Below are 20,713 nucleotides of genomic sequence, written 5' to 3'. Positions count from 1 at the left end.
GTTATTAGACCTGCAAATATGTGCAAGTCGATTATAGTCAATCATTCAACATTCTTGTAATGGAAAATAGTTTGCATTGGTTTAAAATTATTTTCATTACAATGAACCTATAGCAAAAATTTGGGTTATCGAACCTGCAAATAGACCATAATCCAACTCTCATTAAATACAACTTTTCAAAAAATCAAGAGAAAAAAGAAAAATAAACAAATAAATAAATAAATAAATAAATCAAGCCCAAAATAAGATCAAAACCAGCATTGAAAATGTGAACATTACCTGAAGTCTGCCGATGAGAAGTCCTATCTCTTCGTCCTGTTGTTTTAATGCTGCTTCTGTTTCTTGTGCCAATTGTTTTCTCAGCTCTACAACAGCAGATTGACGAGCCTCTTCAAAACTAGCTTCCTCTTTGGCTATTTGCTCATCCTGAAAATTGAGATAATCATAATTGTGTTGTTGTTAATTTTGCGACATGGGAAAACTGAAATATGATAATTTCCATTCAGGATCAATAAAGTATATATCTTAACTTATCTTAAATTATTAACAAACAGTAGTAATCAAATCTATACAAATGAATTGAATCAATCATATAGCTTCTCTTTAATCTCTAAGGCTGGATTTAAAAAGTTTAAGTTGTTTTCAATTACCATCATATCTTAAAGTTTCGCTCAGCTCATTACTAAGAATTAAATCTAAAAACAAAGTCAAGGTTAGAATAGGAAAGAGGGAATCATTTATTCATAAAAAGTTAGAACCCTATAATCATTATAATGAATGTATAAAGTTTAACAAATTTTCTTTTGAAGCCCTTAGGTGTGGCACTATGAACAAAAAAAAGGATAAAATAATAAAACTTTAGTGGATCCCAATAGTTCAGTTGCTTCACAGAGGGACCGGGATCAATATTGGATGAAGTCAAGATTCCCTGACCACCCAGCAGTGACTGGGTAGCTGGGTCTGTTAGATCCAGTGGAAAGAACTTTGTGTTAGACTTGAGTCATGTTTAAAGGGTAACAAGCAACTGCTTTTATCTGTTAAATGCTATAGAAACTGGAATAAACTACAGATTCATGGGCCTCATTGCTCTGAAGGTAAAAGAAAAATGTATTAAGTTTAACAAATTTAGTTCTGAAGCACTTTGATGTGGCACTATGCAAATAAAATAATTTAAAAAAAAATCAATACAACTTCCAATATAGCAAAATATTCGACTATAAAACTAACATTCGACTTAAAACCAAAATATTCGCTATAAACCAAATATTTCGTCTATAAAACCAAATTATTCGACTATTAAAAATATATATTTCGACTATAAAACCAAAATTATTCGACTTTCAAAACCAAAATATTCGACTAATTAAAACCAAAATATTCGACTATAAAACCAAAATATTCGACTATAAAACCAAAATATTCGACTATAAAACCAAAATATTCGACTATAAAACCAAAATATTCGACTATAAAACCAAAATATTCGACTATAAAACCAAAATATTCGACTATAAAACCAAAATATTCGACTATAAAACCAAAATATTCGACTATAAAAACCAAAATATTCGACTATAAAACCAAAATATTCGACTATAAAACCAAAATATTCGACTATAAAACCAAAATATTCGACTATAAAACCAAAATATTCGACTATAAAACCAAAATATTCGACTATAAAACCAAAATATTCGACTATAAAACCAAAATATTCGACTATAAAACCAAAATATTCGACTATAAAACTATGCCCATTAACTTACAAGACTTGTTGCCATATTTTCTAAGTTGGACTTCTCTTTCTTGCTGCTGCCAGGGCGAGCTTCAGCCAGTTGTTCTCGTTTCTGCTTAAGCTCTGCCAACTTGGCTTTCCGTTGGTTCAATTTGATTTCTAGACTTTGTGGGATTTAAAAATTGGGATTGTTATCATTTCAATTGCACAGACTTCATTAATTCTAATAAGCTTTTCAAAAGGTCATGGTGGTATCAATTAATTGTAATTAATTTTTTTTAATGAAAAGAGAATAATTTGTTATCTAATAAATTACTCATATTTCGAATCATGATGGTATTTGTACAAATTTTTTTTAATGGAGCTTTTATAAAGCGCAATATCCCCTAAACATACTCAAAGGGCTTTAGAAAGGGTCCCTGACCAAAAGCAACATGAAACATAAAGAACGAAACATGACGCCTGTTAATAATGGCAATAATACCATTTTTTCAGACATAGGCAACGCTGTAGAGACCAGGTACTCATTTTACACCTGAGTACAGTGCGGCTATGTGGTCTAGTGGTATGACACTCGCTTTCGGATTGGAAGGTCCTGGGTTCGAGCCTCGCTCGGCGCATAGTTGAGTCCTTGGAAAAGACTCTTTACTCACATTCTCTCACCGTACTCAGGTGTAAAATGAGTACCTGGCCGTTAACAGCGTTGTCTTTGTCCGAAAAATTGTAATATCGCCTAACAGGCGTCATGTCTCGTCCTACATGTTAAATGTTGCTGTTGACCAGGGACCCCTTGTAAAAGCGCATTGAGCACGTTAAGTGGATATTGCGCTATATAAATGCTCAATAAAAAAAAAAAAAAAAAAAAAAAGTACGGTGAGAGAATGTGAGTAAAAAGTCTTTTCTGAGGACTCAATTATGCGCCGAGCGTGGCTCGAACCCCAGACCTTTCGAACTGAGAGAGAGTGTCATACCACAAGACCACATAGCAGCATAAATGTGGAAATATTATGATCGTAGGCAAAGTTTTGTGTAATCTTTCACTGGTGTAACATTGTGTGCAATTTGTCAATTCATAAGCTGTCCATTATAAGTGATGATCTTTTAATCTTTGTGCTTTTAATAAAATTTATGATTTCACAAAAAGTTTTATAAATCTTTGCCTAATTCAAAGATAATGAAGTTTTTAAATTCATGAATTGTGTTACACAATGGTTTGCTAAATAAAGTCGAATAAACAACAATTAAAAAAAAAACAAAACTATCTATGTAAAGCACAGAGTAAAACATGACCATGATTATTTTCTGTTTTATCATTAATACGAAAAACTTTCTATACAATACACAAACCTTTTCTGTTGTCTTATTTTGCTTTGCATAAGTTGATTCGACAAAGATTGCATGTTTTGCTCATGTTCTCGCATTATCCTGTCCTTGGCACTGGTGGGATAGAGTTGAAGAAATGGATGCTATTAAACATCTTCAAAAATTAACTAAATATTCGAAGAAAATCAAAGTGGTCTGTGTGATGATATTTGGAAATGTAGATAAATGAAAAAATATACAAGAAATAATAACAATCACTGAGCTTGAGCTTCTAAAATTTTTTATTTTTGTTATATAGTGCAGGCAGTATCCAATAAACGTGCTCAAAGCGCTTTACAAGGGGTCCCTGGCCAACAGCAACACTTAACATGTAGGACGATACATGATGCCTATTAGGCGATATTGATTTTTTGGGGGGCAGAGACAACGCTGCTAATGGCCAGCTTTTCATTTACACCTGAGTATGGTGAGAGAATGTGAGTAAAGGGCCTTTTCCAAAGGACTCAACTATGCGCCGAGCGAGGCTCGAACCCAGGACCTTCTGATCCGAAAGCGAGTGTGTACCACTAGACCACATAGCCGCACTGAATAAGAAGCGGCTTTTAAAAATTACCTATGAAATTCTTTTAATTACATTCTGCCAGTCTGACATTAGCTAGTTTTTAATCTTTAAAGAAAAATACCCCAACCCAATCTTATAATAAATATAGTTCTGATATAATGATACTCAAAAGTTAAAGTAGTCCTTTCAGATCCATTAGGCCCATGGAACTGGAGTTTATTCCGGTTTCTATAGCGTGAAACGGACACTAGCAATTGCTTGCTACCTTTTGGATAGGATGTTAGTCTATCGCAAAGTTCTTTCCGCCAGATCTAACAAACCACAGCTACACAATCACTGCTGGGAGGACAGGGGGGCCAGAAAAAATCTCGACTGTACCCGGGATTGATCTTGATCCCTTTGCGCGTGAAGCGTGTGCTCTACCAACTGAACTATCAGGACCCCCCATAATGAAACGACCCCTTTCTTTGTCATTCGCTCCCATGCTTTTGTTTTCAGCACAAAAAATACCCATTTGGAATTTGGACTTATTAAAAGCTTACTCCTCTGAAAGGTCCAAATTGGAGGCTAAAACCTTTTCTAGCGTGGCCATCTGCTGCTCTTTAAGTGCTTCTTGCTCTTTTTGGTCTCGAGCCTCACTTTCATCTGCTGCCTCCAGCCTTTGTTGTAGCTTCTCTTGGAGTCTAGCAAGCATCGCCTGCTTCTCTCTTTGCTGTTTGGCTGTGTGTACAAGAAAGTTTATATAATCAATTTATGTGTGATGATATATAGAAAAAATCGTTTTATGTTATGTTATAATTGGTGTATATAACAATTTATATACAGCAAAGTCACTTTTTACATATGATTGAGCCTTTAGATTTTTTTTGCATGGGTTTTCAAAAGAATAAACATAAATATATAAACCGCAGGCCTGCCTTCTATCACAAAAAATTCGTAGAATTACAAAATTTTGCCTCCATTTTGAGAACGTCATGAGCATCTCTAAGTCATTAAAACTTATTGAAAATTAAATTTGATGGCAGATTACATAATTGTAAATATTTTGAAGTGTTATTATTATTATATTATTTCATTATTATTATCATCATTACTATCAGTTTTATTATCATCATTATTACCACTATTTTAATTACTTTTTTCGCCTATTACAAGAGCTGTAACCTAACAATAATTGCCTATTTGGACAATAAAGATTATTATTATTATTATTATTATTATTATTATTATTATTATTATTATTATTATTATTATTATTATTATTGTCATTATGTTACTTAACCCTTGTCTGCTGAGTAAGTTGTTGATTTATAAAGTTAACTATAGTGACTACAATTTTTATCTCCTAAAAATTCCGAATTTTTAAATTTTTAAGTAAGCAGGTCTGGTTTGGAAATCAGGTTAGAGGCAGACCTGCGAGACAACTTACCTCGGTACTGGTCCATTTCAGCTTTATGGATCTTCATCAGTTTGGCTGCCTCTTTTGATGTGATGTTCGATGAGCCTTCTATCTGATCCGTGAGTTTTTCAGTTACCTGAGCCATTCCCTTTGCCTCCTTCTTCTCACACTCCTGATAAAATAAAAAAAAGGGTTATTATGCAGCTATGTGGTCTTGTGGTATGACACTCGCTATTGGATGGGAAAGTCCTGGATTCGAGCCTTGCTCAGCGCATCATTGAGTCCTTGGAAAAGGCTCTTTACTCACATTCTCTCACGGTACTCAGGTGTAAAATTAGTACCTGGCCGTTAACAGCATTGTCTTCGTCTGAAAAAAGTGTAATATCCCCTAAAGGGCATCATGTCTCATCCTACATTTTAAGTGTTGCTGTTGGCCAAGGACCCCTTGTAAAGTGCTTTGAGCATATTTAGTGGATATTGCACTGCATAAAAGCTCAATTTAAAAAAATAAAAATTAATTTAGAGAATATCTAAAATGTTTGAGTCCTGGAAAACGCTTTCTATTCACATTCTCTTCTCTACTCAGGTGTAAAATGAGTATCTGGCCTGTAACAGCAATGGAACAGTGCCTTAAAGGTGGCGTCATGTCTATTTCTACTTGTAAAGTGTTACTTATGGCTGGAACCACCTGTAGAACACTTAAAGAACATTATGAGCTTTACAAAAAAAAGTTCACATTTATCATCATCATCATCATCATCATCATCATCATCATCATCATCATCATCATCATCATCACCATCATCATCATTGTTTGATATTATTATTATTATTATTATTATTATTATTATTATTATTATTATTGTTATCTTCATCATTATTAATATTATTATCATCATCATCATCATTATCATCATTATATTTTATTATTATTATTATTATTATTATTATTATTATTATCATCATTATTATTATTGTTATTATTTCTATTATTATTATCATTATTATTCTTACTATTAGTTTGCAATACTTAAATCTGTCGCTCGTTGATTCTCATGCCATTTAGTCTGTTTTGAAAAAGGTCCGAAATAGACCGAGACATCTTAGTCATGCCAGCAATATACTCACCTCCCTCAGTTTGTGAATTTCTTGGATCTCCCTCATGTCTAGTTCACCTGAAAGAGCTTCTTTCTCCATGTGTTGTCTTGTCATCAGGTCATGATACAACTTTTGGAATAAGATTTTTAAAACGTTAAAGTAAATTGAGTTTAAATTTAAACTTTGAAAGATTTGAATTAAATTAATGAGTCTTTAATGAGAAGTAAAAAAAGTATTTTGTTAACCCAACAATAGGGCAGAGAAGTCGTGACGTCACAACTTTCTCTCTTCCAGTTCAAATCGCCTTGGAAGTGTGTAACCAGTCCTCCAAAGGACTCATAAATAAATAAATAAATAACAAGATTCCCTTTATTCATCTCATAGAGGAAATTTATCTCTAGGGCATTCAAGGAGACTGGAAAACCAGAGTCAGCCACAGTGCAGCGTCGCAAATTGAGATATAAGGCAAGGTGACTTGCTCAAGGCCACACAGTGATCGAACAGCACTGCTGAGACATGCTACCCCATAATAATGAATATGTTACATATTGAATCATAAGGTGGCATGACTATCTTATTAGCAGGATGTATAAGCAGATTCTTAGGATTATGAGTGCAAAAGAGCAAGGGTAGATGATCTTTATTGACGGCCAGCGTTTATTTAGACTAGAAAATAAGATGTCATCACTCTAACAAAACAGAAAATCAGTTGCACAATGTATGTATCCATACATCTGAAGACTGGTTTCACACTTCCAATTAGATTGGAACCTGTATTTTGACATCACACTTTTATCATCTATTTTAAAAAAAGGAGAAAAAGTACTTCAAACCACTTTGGATTAACATAATAATTCCTACATGTTGTAAACTATAACATATAGTTTGAGGTGATAAATATGTGATTTCAATTCTACTTCAGTGACAATCATTCTTCTCTAAAACTCAATATAAATGATTAAATTAATTTAATTTCTAAACTCTAAAAAGCACTGCTGGTTTGGTTTACAAATAAAGAGAAAATAGAATTGACAAATAAATGAAATAGTCATAAAAAGGGGTAACAATTAATTTGTAAATATAAATGAAAGCTATGTCCCACTTTGAAAAGAAACAAAATCGACAAATTAAAGTTATAAATACAATTTTAAAAATTAGGTATTGGCACCTTAATGAATTCTTCAGTATTGCTGGCTTTGTCTGCGGTGTGTAATAAAGCTGCCTTTTCCTTTTCATGCTTTTTGTTGAGTTTGAAGAAGTTGTTAAGTCTGTCTTGTTGGAGTATCTCAAATTTCTCTAGGCGAAGTTGATTAAACTCTGTGCATAAATTTAAAAAAAAAAAATATATCTATGAAAAGGTGGAGAGATTTGACAAAGTGCGGCTATGTGGGCTTGTGATAAGACACTTGCTTTTGGTTCAGAAGGTACTGGGTTTGAGCCTTGCTCGGCACATAGTTGAGTCCTTGGAAAAGGCTCAGACCTGCAATTAAGTGCACGTCAATCTACATCAAAAATATTTCAGTCTGAGGATAAGGTAAAATAATATTGCTAAAACATTACTGAAAAGGTGCTCAACAATATAAAATTTTTTTTGGTCAAAACCATCAAAGTCAGCGTACAATTTTACCGGAATCAAATTGAAATCAAGGAAATATAGTGACAAACTTACCATCAGCATGATATTTCTTTAGTAGGTTAAGTTCATTTTCATAATCAGATACAATAGTGTCGCATTGCTTCTCCAGGAGAGAGCCATCCTTTGTGTGATTTTCCAGGAGTGAACGAAACACTTTGACTTTGGCCTCTTGTTCATTTACTTTTTCTTCTTTTTCAACCTGCTGGAATTCCATGGCTTGTTTTCGCTTTGCCAGTCTTTGTTCTAGGGCCTAAAATATTGAAATACATATGAAAATACTAATATGATATGAGGACAATGATATTTACGAAAAAAAATCATTTAAAAAAAACAAACAAGCTAGAATGACAACAATGATAACAATGACGAAAACAATGAAAATGATGACGATGACAAGGGAACAACATCCCAACCAGCAACAAAAACAACAGCAGAAGCAATAACAACATCCTAAGCCAAAAAGTTATGTCAGCCTTTCCTCTTTATTTCAGATACAAATTAATGAAATCTTTTCAATTTATGTTATTTTTCAAATTAAAAAAAAGAATCAAAGTCAACTGATAGACTCTTGATTCTCAAATACTGAACAAAGTATGAATGCTACCCAGTCAAATCAGATAGGAAGTGAGAAGGATTGGTTTTGGTCAGGATATGTTTCTCATAGATAGAAGCACCCAAACAAACTCTGGACCAAAATATCCAAGGCAGAAGTAAAAGTAATTGGAGGAACTACTAGAGACATTGAGAATGTCACTGAACAGAGAGACAAAATAAGCAGAATTATTCATGTCTCAACTGAGGGAGACTTTATATCCTAGTGGAGTACATTCACAATATCTAACCAAGAATCAAGAGGAATAAGTAAATACTGTTTTAGCATGGTATCTTTTCCTATTCATCACTTCCATTAAGTTGGAGGTGTAAGTTCAGGAGAAGGAAGAACCTTATCTGGATGCGGGTTGGATCATTCTTGGTCTGGCTACTCATCTTCAGCAGTTCCAGCAGGATTGAATCTAAGTTGTATCACCTTCAGAGTTGTGGCAGGGCACAAGCTCCTGTACGACGGTAACGTGATAATCCCTCGCAGAATGAAAATAATAACAGGATGTCTCAAGTCAACTCCCACTCAGTAGCTCCCATTACTTTTCATTAGACCCAGCTACCCAATCACTGCTGGGTGGACAGTGGGGTCAGAAAGAATTATTGAATGCATCCGGGATCTCAGCTGAGTTGTCGGGACCCCAACAAATTAAGACAAGAATGATTTTAATAATTCTCACCCTCCTTTGTCGTGCCTGCTCCAGGCCCAGTTTTTCCTCCACACGTGCCATGTTGCCCATGAGACCAGATATAACTTCCTCTACTTCTGACTCCGGCATGCCCGAAGAACGCAGGAGATCTAGTCTGATTTTGTCCCGGAAATCTTTTTGAAGTTTTGCCTAAAAGTAGATAAATAAATAAAATAAAATTCCATTTATTCATCTAATAGGGAAATTTGTCTCTAGGGTCTATTCCAAGGGAAGACTGGAATAACCCAGGCATCAGACGCAGAGCTAAGCTGCCCCTGAATAATAATGTGTAATAATAATATTATTATTTTTAAGATTTAAAAAATTTACATTTTCAAAAATTTGACATTGCCTTGCCTTTAATCTTGAATAATTATAAAACACCAATTTGCTATGAGGGAAAATTGTCAATTATTCTTCTGAGAGAAAGATAAAGGGAGTAAATATGACTCATAAATAAGGGAACAACGCAAAATAAATGACGTTTCGACCTTTGGCCTTTTTCAAGTAAACACGAAATATATATATATGTATATTAGATTGTAGAATCTAATATATATATATATATATATATATATTTCGTGTTTACTTTAAAACGATCAAAGGCCGAAACGCCGTTTGCTTTGTGTTGTCCCCTTATTTATGAGTCACATGTACTCCCTTTATCTTTCTCTCCATTTTATCGACTCATTTAGGCACCTTTAGATTTTTGCAATTATTCATCACTTAACGTGGCAAAAATCAAAATTGCTGTATACAAACCTGTTTGTGATTGAATTCAGTTTGGAGTTTTTGCATCTCTGTTTCCATTGTCTGTGTATCTTTGCTCAACTTGGGGTCGTTTTTAAGTTTCTGTAAATTCAAAGCAAATAAAATGAATTACATATATGCATATAAATATATAATTATATATGTAATCTTTATAAAAATGATTATTAATCACATTTTACATTCAATATCTAGAAAGCAGTCTTCCTTTGAAAATGGAGGAGTGGTTCGGGAGGGGGGCGGGGGAGAAGAAATTTTTAGATTTTGCATTCAAATGTGCCCATCACCGCAAATACACATAAATGTTACCTATCACACCACACTAATCCTGTCACTCAAATCATTCAATCCTCCCGATGTTTTTGTATATGTGGAAAAAAATGCGTTGAAATGATGTTGGGCCTTTGATGTCTATGGAGCTGGAGTTAATCTAAAGTGTGAAACGGACAATAGCAATTGCTTGCTACCCTTTGGATAGGATGCTAGCCCTATCGCAAAGTACTTTTCACTAGATCTAACAGGCCAATCACTGCTGGGTGAATAGTGTTCATGGTAAAATTTTATCATGACGTGTCTGGAAACAAAGGCATGTAAAACTGGACAATGATAGAAAACTCTCATTACAGTGTTGTTTCCTTGCATAAATCAGTTTACTCGCACAAGATCATTCTCCTCAAATTTCAATATGTACCTGACTATAGGCAGTAATGGATACTGTGACTGGTGATACAAAGACGGCATGTAACAGGCAAAATATACTGTAAAAAGAGGTCCCACGTGGCTTCATTGGGAGGTGAATGGAGCACTGTGACATTTAATGCTGGGTGTAATACCATGGAAACAAGCTGTGTAAGTGTGTGTATTTTTATCTGCTTTTTATAGAGAAAAAGTTCTTTAAAAAATCAACACTTTATTCAAATATTCAAGCCACCGTGTCAAAGATACCTTTCAATACATAAGATGAATTAAAATATATTCGTATCAAGGGAGATAATTCTCAGTCAATATTATTCACAGGCAAGACTAAGAGAAAAAATGGTAATAATATTCAATTATACCTCCTCTGCTTCTTCTTTCTCTCTATCAATCATTGTCCCCATGTCTTTCAGGTCTTCTTCTGTCTTCCTCAAAAAGTCAGTATAAAAGTTTTGAGTTATTTCCCTCTTCTCCACTCTTTTTCTCAGCAATATGGCCAAAGTCTTCAACATCAGCTGTCAAGGAAAATGGGGGAAAGATAATGCATTATTGCCATATATATGGCAATGGCTTTTCTTGAACAAAAAAAAGGGGTAGATGTGGAATTTTAACCCAATGAATTACATCATAAGTAAGATTAGATGAACTTTATTTGTCCAATTTCAGAAATTTACTTTGGGTATTGTTATAGATAGAATGCGCTTGGCCAAGGAGTTCACAACATTGCCACCCGGAAGTATAACGGTCCAACACACAAACTCTGTGTAACCATGAACTTTTATAGTCTGGTTAATACAGTTTAGTGAGAACAACTCACAAACGCGGATGGCAAAAACAATAACAAAGGCCTGAGTGACGTCATCTGCATACTATCTATAGACTAATGAACACACACAAAAAAAACAAAACAAAACTAAATAAAATTAAGCAAATAATAATAAAGTTTTAAACATACAAATAATAAATACAGTAAAATAAACTTTATTCAAACATAAGGAAATTGAGTTTACAAATGTGAATTACAAGATTGAATAAAAAAGCGCTATAAAATATTTTTGATAAAATTTCATAAAGCAATTCTGTAAATAAAATATAAAATAAAAGTAAAAGCAGCTGAATGTAGCTTATCAATATATATATAAAATAAGATATATCCTGGGAGTAAAACTACATAAATAGGGAATTTATCATCCACTTTTTCACTGTATAGAAGTACCACGGTAAAACAGTGAAAAAAAAATAATTCAAAGGGTGACGTTGTCTCACTCCATGTTATCACTGTATTTGTATTTTCCTTCCCACCTCCTCCTCCTCCTCCCTCCCTCTCTCTTTCTCTCTCTCTCTCTCTCTCTCTCTCTCTCTCTCTCTCTCTCTCTCTCACACACACACATCATCATCATTGCCTTTTTCACCCTGGGTCAGAGTATAGGTCACAGACAAACAGTTTCCATCCTTCTCTATCCTGAGCTAACTTTTTTATCTCATTCCAGGTCTTACCACTTCTCTGTATATTGGTCGCCCAAGCTAAAAAAAGGATTTGCTTTGTCCGTCTGCGTTTCTGTAACGGTTTGAGTTTAACGGAAAGGGGTGTTAACCCTTTGCCAACCCCCAACCTGGAGGGCCAGGTGACTCAAAGATGGGGGAATCACACACCATTAGTCGCCTTTTACGACACGCTGGCTTGGCGTTGGGCTATTCTTGTACCCTCTCAGTTGAGGGACCCCGGACACCACACGGGGACTCACACACACATACATGCAGTTTTAGTTCCTTTTTATCACTACATACATATATCAAATCTCTATTCAGGTGTGAATAAGTTCCTTTTTGTTTCTAGTCATGTATCTAAGTGTGATTATTAATATAATCTGTAAAAAAGAAATCTTTAGGACAGTTTGCATTGAGAGGTATCTTACGGTAGTTTTCTCCTCTTCCTGTCCTCTCTCCATAGATATGATGGTCGCCATGTCCTGGTCAGCCATTTCCACCTCCTCACCGGTACTGAAATTATAAAGAAAATATTTTTGAGTGGCCGTTCATATCATGGGTAATAATAAAAAAATAAAAAAATAAATATAATAATAATAATAATAATAATAATAATAATAATAATAATAATAATAATAATGATGATGATGATAATAATAATAATAATAATAATAATAATAATAATAATAATAATAATAATAATAATAATAATAATAATAATGCATGTAATAATAATAACAATATTATTAATAATAATAATATTAATAATAATAATAATAATAATAATTATTATTTTTATTATTATGATCATTACCATTATTATTATTATTATTATTATTATTATTATTATTATTATTATTATTATTATTATTATTATTATTAGTAGTAGTAGTAGTAGTAGTAGTAGTAGTAGTAGTAGTAGTAGTAGTAGTAGTAGTAGTAGTAGTAGTAGTAGTACTTACTTGAGCTTTTTTTTATATAGCGCAATATCCACTAAACGTTCTCAAAGCGCTTTACAAGGGGTCCCTGGCCAACAGCAACACATAACATGTAGGACGAGACATGACGCCTGTCAGGCGATATTACAAATTTTTTGGGACAGAGACAACGCTGTTAACGACCAGGTACTCATTTTACACCTGAGTACGGTGAGAGAATGTGAGTAAAGAGCCTTCTCCAAGGACTCAACTATGCGCCGAGCGAGGCTCGAACCCAGGACCTTCCGATCCGAAAGCGAGTGTCATACCACTAGACCACATAGCCGCACAAGTAGTAGTAGTAGTAGTAGTAGTAGTAGTAGTTGTAGTAGTAGTAGTAGTAGTAGTAGTAGTGGTAGCAGTAGTAGTAGTAGTAATAGTAGTAGTAGTAGTAGTAGTAGTAGTAGTAGTAGTAGTAGTAGTAGTAGTAGTAGTAGTAGTAGTAGTAGTAGTAGTAGTAGTAGTATCAGTAATATGCGTGGCTGGTTGGCTCAGTGTTAGTGTCTTGTTTTGTCACAAGAGTCAAGCGATGTTGAGTGTGATCAGATGGAAAATTATGGTTTGACGTGGTTTCCTTGGGTACAGCACTTAACACACATTACCCACTCGACTCAGGTGTGAATGAGTACCTCACTGCGTGGCATTTCCCCCTCTGAGCGGTATTTCAGTGCTAGGTCAACTCGACCCCACTAGTGGGGTCAGCCTATGGGTGTAACAGGTAGCGGTCAGGGGAAATCTGTGATGCCACTGATGATAATTAATTGTTGCAATATTTCATGGTATTGCTCAGTTGCTAACACAAGTATGGAAATTGTTCCCTCACCACAAGCAAAGCAAAGGTTTCTTTCATCATATGCCATGGTTGATAATAATGTATCCTCTTAACTCACTCAATCCTAGAGATTTTTTCCACTTTTCAAAATTGGAAGAAAAAAATGTATTAAAAATGAGCATGTCCATAGATAGTTTTATTCAAACTACCATTAACATGTAAAAACTAAAAATATTAGCTTCGATACTAATTACGCCTATACTTTGTCTCAGAAAAAAAAGTAATAAATAAGCATGGGGTAAAAGTAACCCGGGTAAACTACGGATATAGTCGGTGTTAGGGGTGAGTGAGTTAAGGCTGCTCATAAGAGAGGTGTCAATTTAGTGGTTTTTGAGCTATCAATGAAATTAATTTGTTGTAATTTGCATATCAATAATTTAATTCTCAGCGGCAGAAAATGATTGAAACAAGCATAATTATAAAGTAAAATTGATGATCTTGACACATGCCAAGTTTTGTTGTCCGGGCAGTAAAACCTTAAAAGATATGAATTTTTTATTGTAAATTTCATATTTGGCATGACTTGGTGAGATCCTTATTTTTTCTCCCATAGTATTCCATGCCATGAATTATTTCCAAATATCAGTTTAGGAATAAAATATAAACCATTAGACGAAAATTATACTAATATTATTTTTTAAGCATTTAACTGATTTAAATATGAGTTTTGGGCACATTTGAAAGTCAACTTTTTAATGGCTTGATAACTTTTTTCTATACTTAAATCCCTTACGATTCAAGTCAAAATTATTATTTTTTTTATGACTGTTAGGCATTATAGTTTGAAGATGTATACGGTACTGCTTTTGTGTGGTTGTCTCAGGAAATGCCGACTTTATAGTGTCATATAGGTGTCAATGTTTAGGGTATTCTTGCATGTTGAATAAGTAATATAATGTAAGTTCAAGTTCTCCTTTTGTGCACAAGTGAATGTGTTAACTTTTTATAGACTGAAGCGTCCAGATATATATGGCAGTGATTTCCCAAAAATTAAATGATCTTGCTGTGGTATGCCTGTGGTATTGTACTGATTTGACTCTGACTTTTATTCAATTGTTTTATCTCTAAATTTGACTGACTGGAGTTCAATGGTATATCAGATGACTTTATAAGACAATGACTAAATGTGTATTCTTGGAGGAAAGGAGATGATTCTATATAACCTGTATGGACAGTGTGTTCGTTTTGAATGTAGTTGGTCAATAAGGAGAAAAAGGTTACTACTTGGAATAAACTATATGCCCTCATAATTTTGAATCCTCTTTTGTCCACATACTATGTCCGTCTGTTTGAGCAAATCATTTAATTTAACAGTACCAGTACTTAGTGTTAGTTGTAATTGATGATTGATACTGCAATATTTGTAGTATGTCCAGTAACCTTGTTGGATGATTGATTTTTTTCTTGTAAAGAAGTCATACTTTATAGGCAGATTGATAGTTAATTGAGATATTGAAATCATACACAATATTGGTTTTTAGTTTTACTGGTCAATAAAATCTTATCCTCATGAGTTATTTTACCACACAAAGACATAAATCATATCAATTTACTGTTATGATCAACACAACTGTTTGAGAGGAACGGAATTGGTAAAAACAATATACAAAACTTACTAAACCATGAATAAATCAAGAAAATCAACTGCCAATATGATAATATTGCACAGGAACATAGATGCATATATGTACTTTTGATATTTATTAAAATTCTTGAGGTACTGCCGCTGAGTTTTGAATAACAATTTTTTTATTTAAGTGCACCATAATTTACAAGCACTTAAAATTAGATCAACAATTTGTGATATTCAAAGAGAACTATTAACCACAAGAATGTCAAATTTTTACTGATGTTTAGAAAGACAACTGATTTTTCAAATCAAAATAATGAAGTGAAAGAGTCTGTTATTGTTTTCCCGCTATACAGACATATTATAAGACCATAAATATCCATAATTGCCCCCATTGGACACAGCACTGCCTGATACCAGTTGAACTCCAATGACCTCAAGCAGGTAGCTAGCAGGGAGGGTTATTGGTCCCTTGGGAGTTCCAACTGAAATAGCGCTGATTCCACGCAGTGACCTGGCTATAGGAAGTGTCGGATATTGTAAGAGTGTTGATACAAAACGGACGCCTAACAGGCAACTGGTACTGTATGAAATGAAAATGTGGTTCTATATGCTCTGCTGGAGGAATAAATGAAACACTGCGAAGCGCAATGAGCATGGCTAATCCCTGGAAATGCGCTAAACAAAATTTCACTTTACTTCACTTTATTTTAACAGTATGCCGGGCCTATCATCATATTTTCAATATTAATCCTTTACAGGCAGGGTTCAAGTTTGTTCTGACCTCACAACAGGGCAACACCGAGTAACCTCATTTCAAGACGAAGGTAGAAAGCAAACTGTAAAATAGATAATACGTGTATAGGGGAATAGAAGACACAGTAAGTGACCTCCCTGCTCACTACGGCAAGACAAAAGACCCCAGTCTGTCTATGGATATTGATGCTTTGCGTTTAGCCAAAAATGCTCACAACACCCGTCAGTCGGATATGACGTACCAACACACAAAAATTTATGTAATCTTGAACGTTTATAGTCTGATTGATGGAATTTAGTGAGAACTACTCATAAAAATGGTTGGATAAAAACAATAAAAAAACGCTGAGTGACGACAATTTCTTTCGATTTATAGGAGGCCGGAACAGAAGGAGAGGGGGTTGGGGAAGAAGGCGAATATTATATGTCAAGCCATCGTTAACTTATAGATAGTATGCACTTGGCTAAGAAGCTCATAACATTGCCATCCGGAAGTATAATGGACCAACACACAAAACTGCGTGTAACCATGAACTTTTATAGTCAAGTTAATAGTTTAGTGAGAATCACTCACAAACGCGGATGGCAAAATACAAAAACAAAGGCTTGAGTGACGTCATCTTCATTCTATCTATAGCCTGACATTAAATGACGTCAAAAGACAAGTCTTTGCCCACAAAAGAAAACAAACCGTGAGTTGTATTCAATAGTTCAACCAATGGGACCACTTGTTTCCATGAGCACTACTAACGACAACTCACTAGGCGGTGCAAAAACCAAATTATGGCGTCAAAAAGCCAGTCCTTTTGGGTTTCAGTATCAGGCTATAAGTTAACGATGGCTACGCTAAGACCCATATTTTGACGTCGTTTTTAGGTTTGTGGACGGCCTAGTGAGTTGTCTTTCGTAGTGGTCAAGGAAACAAGTGATCCGATTGGTTGAACTATTGAATACAACTCCCAATTTATTTTCTTTTGTGGCTAAAGACTTGTCTTTGGACGTCATTTGTTGGCCAGTTTCCGGCCGTGAGTTTACGAAGGCCACGATCTGTGCCTTTGGAATGATATTATGTCTATGAATCATAATATTACATTTGACTTTGTGACCGAAAACCACAAGACAACGATATAGCTTACTCGTACTCGATTAGTTAATCCTTTTTCCAAAGGACCAATCAGACTGCTTGTGGAAGGTGGCGATCCGTGACAAATCACCTGCATTGCTGAATAGCAAAAGGTCATAACATTGCGCTGAATATCCTATAAAACGAAAGAATTTGACGTCATTCAGCTTTTTGTTATTGGAGATTACTTCTCACTAATTTCTATCAATCAGACCATAAAGTTCAAAGTTACACACAGTTTTGTCTGTTGGTACGTTATATTTGGCTGGCGGATGTTATGAGTATTTTACCTAAATTCACAGCATCAATTGTCAGCGATACTAAAATCATTTCAAATCAAAATTGCTTCACCATTTATTTTTCTGTAGGCCTCTAACTTTAACTATTTCGTTTAGAATTCAACTCAAGTCAAGTATCGCTATGTTTGGTAAAAATAATATCAAGATATTATTCTCCTGACACTAAAAAATAAGTCTGCCTGTAAAGGGTTAAGGGTATTATTCGACTCTTTCCAAGTTATTAATACTTATCACAATCAGCTGTGGTCAGAAGTGTAATCTAAGATTAAGTCTAAAAATACGCTTTTAAAACTAGTGGCGGCAATTATTGGCGATGCAAGTTTGCGTTTAACCCTGCATCAAAATAGAACAACAATAATGGTGAATAATTTTTTTTTAAAGGGAGGAATAGACACATCTATAGTGATTTCTTATTATTTCATAACACACCCCCCCCCAACACACACACACACAATAACAAATAAATACCCCCCTAAAAAAAAAAACAACAACAAACAAAAAACAAAACAAAACAAAACAAAATAAACAAAATAAAAACAAAACAAAACCCATAAAAAAGCAACCTCAAACAAAATCAAAACAAAATACATCAAAATCAATTAAAAAAAACTAAAAGTCATTTTTTAAAGATTTCCATTACAACCATGAGCCCACAAGGAACTGGGTTATCAGACCTGCCAATAAGTGCACGTCGACAAGAACCTAATTAATTTTAAATGGGATGTTGCAATTATTGATGACGCACTCATGACGTGAACCCAGCAATGTCGTGATCAATCACAGCACCACGCATGAATAACTCCTTCCCATACCGTTCCTCCTCCCCACTATTCATTCATACGTCATAGGTACCAACCATTGCGTGCCGATCTTGGTGTCAACATCCATAGGCAGCTTAAGGGACGATTGAAACACGGGTTAACCCTCTCCTTACCCAAAACTTCAAACCCAACTACTAACACAAAAATATATTTTTTATCACAGACATAATAGCAGTAAAGTTCTTGCGATACATAGTTTCTTTTGCAAACATGCTCTACAACACACTGTTAAAAGAAAAAACGAATAAGAAAAATGTTGGTTGTATCGTAACGAATGTGACGATTTTCCTGTAGTTGGTAAGGAGAGGGTTAAAGAGTAACACAATTGACGTAACATTTATTTTCTATAGTTCGTTCGTTCGTTCGTTTGTTTTTTCTGGTTAGTCTTGTCAGTTATTGATAAACGTGATTTCTATTTCAACCATTTATATTATGTGGAGTTCAAATTTACTCCAATTTACATACATAACGTCTTTCTATTTTCACCGAGAAATATTAAGCATAAGTTCAGAAAAGTGAGTGGAGTAGGTACTTATTGTTGATAATAACAGAAAATGAAGTGAGTCGAAAAGTGTCAGAAGACAACAGAGAATAAACAATTTTTCGCGGCATAAGTTACTGCTCTTTTAGTAAAAACGGTTAGGTTTGTAACCACATAATATTATAACAAGACAAATAACCGCATAAATTTATGATCTTGAAGAAAAAGTCCCGTAATCAGTTTTATTCATTTCATTTTTTATAAAACCATTTTCATTTTTTTAATGAAGCAGTTTAGTTTTTAAACCCATAAACATGACTATCAGCAGATTCTTTTACCGTACTAGAGAAAGATAATGGAAAAAAATAAAATCACTGAAGCGTAGCAGCGGTAAAAACATTCAATCGATAGCATAGAATTAGAACTTTGATCGATTTCGGGTCGAAAGCCAAAGTGTCGCAATCAGTGAACAGCACGATCTCTACACATTCTTGCTCCAAAGAGATCTTTTGTCCACTTTCTCCCCTCAAAGAAATATATATATCATACGGTAGTTGGTTCTGCTTTATTGGCGAAGTAGTAAATAGATTTGTTCCATTAAAAACAAAAAGCATTCGTTTGACGATTTATCATTATATTTGATCGGTTATAAAAAAGCCAACAAATGGGTTTTTGAAAGGGTTTCTAAATATTGATTTGGCTTCAAACCATACATGTATTTAATATTTTGTACTACATTGTATGTAGTACAAAATGGCCTACAAATCATTATACCATGTTTACAGAAAAAAACAAACAAGGATTAACTTAAATAGGTATCGCTACTGAATGTCTTCATACTTATTAAGTCATGGTGAAAATAATATTTATCTGCATTTGAACAAAATCGGGCCTTTACAATTTACAGCCTATCCCCTCCACTCTCTTACGTTGTATCTATCTATCTATCTATTTATCAATCTATCTATCTATTTATCTATCTCTCTATCTATCTATCTATCTATCTATCTGTCTATCTATCTATCTATCTATCTATCTATCTATCTATCTATCTATCTATCTATCTATCTATCGATCTATCTGTCTATCTATCTATCTGTCTATCTATCTATCTATCCACCCATCCATTATTGATCAATGTATGTATGTATCATCTATCTACATATCCATTCATTTTTCTATTAAACTCTTGTGATACGGCGCGAACATTCGGACAGACAGATTCCTGGTTCTAGTCCTCCCTTGGCTTGGATCCTTGGGAAAGGGTTCTCCACTCATACTCTCTCGTTGCACTCAAATTAAAATGAGTACTTGGTCGGTGACAATTTATATATATATTCGATGACCATATATATATATATATATATATATATATATATATATATATATGTGTGTGTGTGTGTGTGTGTGTGCGTGCGTGTGCGTATATATTCATATTAGACAATCAAAACGATAGGTTATAAAACAAAAGAGTTGACCGAGAACATTTTTGATGGCTAAAAGAAGAAAAAAAAACAGCGCCTCACAAATATCTCCTCCTCCTCCTCCTACTACTACTACTACTATTACTACTACTACTACTACTACTACTACTACTACTACTACTACTACTACTACTACTACTACTACTACTACTACTAGTTTTGTTTTTTTTTCTTTGTTTTACAACGGGTTTCCTTAACTCTCTTGTCTTATCTACCAGAGTAAATTCCATCGACAAAGATAGACAATATTTTTTTAACACGATCTCCTCCTTCTCCCCCCCCCCCCCCCAAAAAAAAAAAAAAAAAAAAAAAAAAAGAAAAAAAGAAGACCCACAACAGTGTCTGTTTAAAAAATCTCCTCTCACTTCCCCCTTGC

At 34.2% G+C, this 20,713-nt stretch overlaps 1 protein-coding gene across 6 annotated transcripts in view; it reads right to left on the bottom strand.

Moving 5' to 3' along the window:
* LOC144964349 (uncharacterized) overlaps positions 1 to 20,713 on the bottom strand; it is a 48,279-nt gene that overhangs the window by 14,302 nt on the left and 13,264 nt on the right. For all 6 annotated transcript variants that reach the window (XM_078898460.1, XM_078898461.1, XM_078898462.1 and 3 more), the window contains 12 exons: positions 12,423 to 12,507; positions 10,869 to 11,021; positions 9,805 to 9,894; positions 9,034 to 9,192; positions 7,787 to 8,003; positions 7,286 to 7,434; positions 6,148 to 6,246; positions 5,050 to 5,191; positions 4,163 to 4,340; positions 3,083 to 3,172; positions 1,767 to 1,899; positions 280 to 426 (listed from right to left, as the gene is read on the bottom strand). In XM_078898460.1, the coding sequence (XP_078754586.1) occupies positions 280 to 426; positions 1,767 to 1,899; positions 3,083 to 3,172; positions 4,163 to 4,340; positions 5,050 to 5,191; positions 6,148 to 6,246; positions 7,286 to 7,434; positions 7,787 to 8,003; positions 9,034 to 9,192; positions 9,805 to 9,894; positions 10,869 to 11,021; positions 12,423 to 12,507 (1,642 nt within the window). The remainder of the gene's footprint in view (positions 1 to 279; positions 427 to 1,766; positions 1,900 to 3,082; positions 3,173 to 4,162; positions 4,341 to 5,049; positions 5,192 to 6,147; positions 6,247 to 7,285; positions 7,435 to 7,786; positions 8,004 to 9,033; positions 9,193 to 9,804; positions 9,895 to 10,868; positions 11,022 to 12,422; positions 12,508 to 20,713) is intronic.

Source organism: Berghia stephanieae, chromosome 2 (assembly GCF_034508935.2).
Source record: "Berghia stephanieae isolate SIO BIC M18660-M18661 chromosome 2, UCSD_Bste_1.3, whole genome shotgun sequence".
In the NCBI taxonomy this organism is placed as follows: Eukaryota; Metazoa; Mollusca; class Gastropoda; order Nudibranchia; family Aeolidiidae; genus Berghia; species Berghia stephanieae.
Note: the sequence above shows the minus strand (reverse complement) of the source record. Positions and strands in the feature narration are given on the sequence as shown.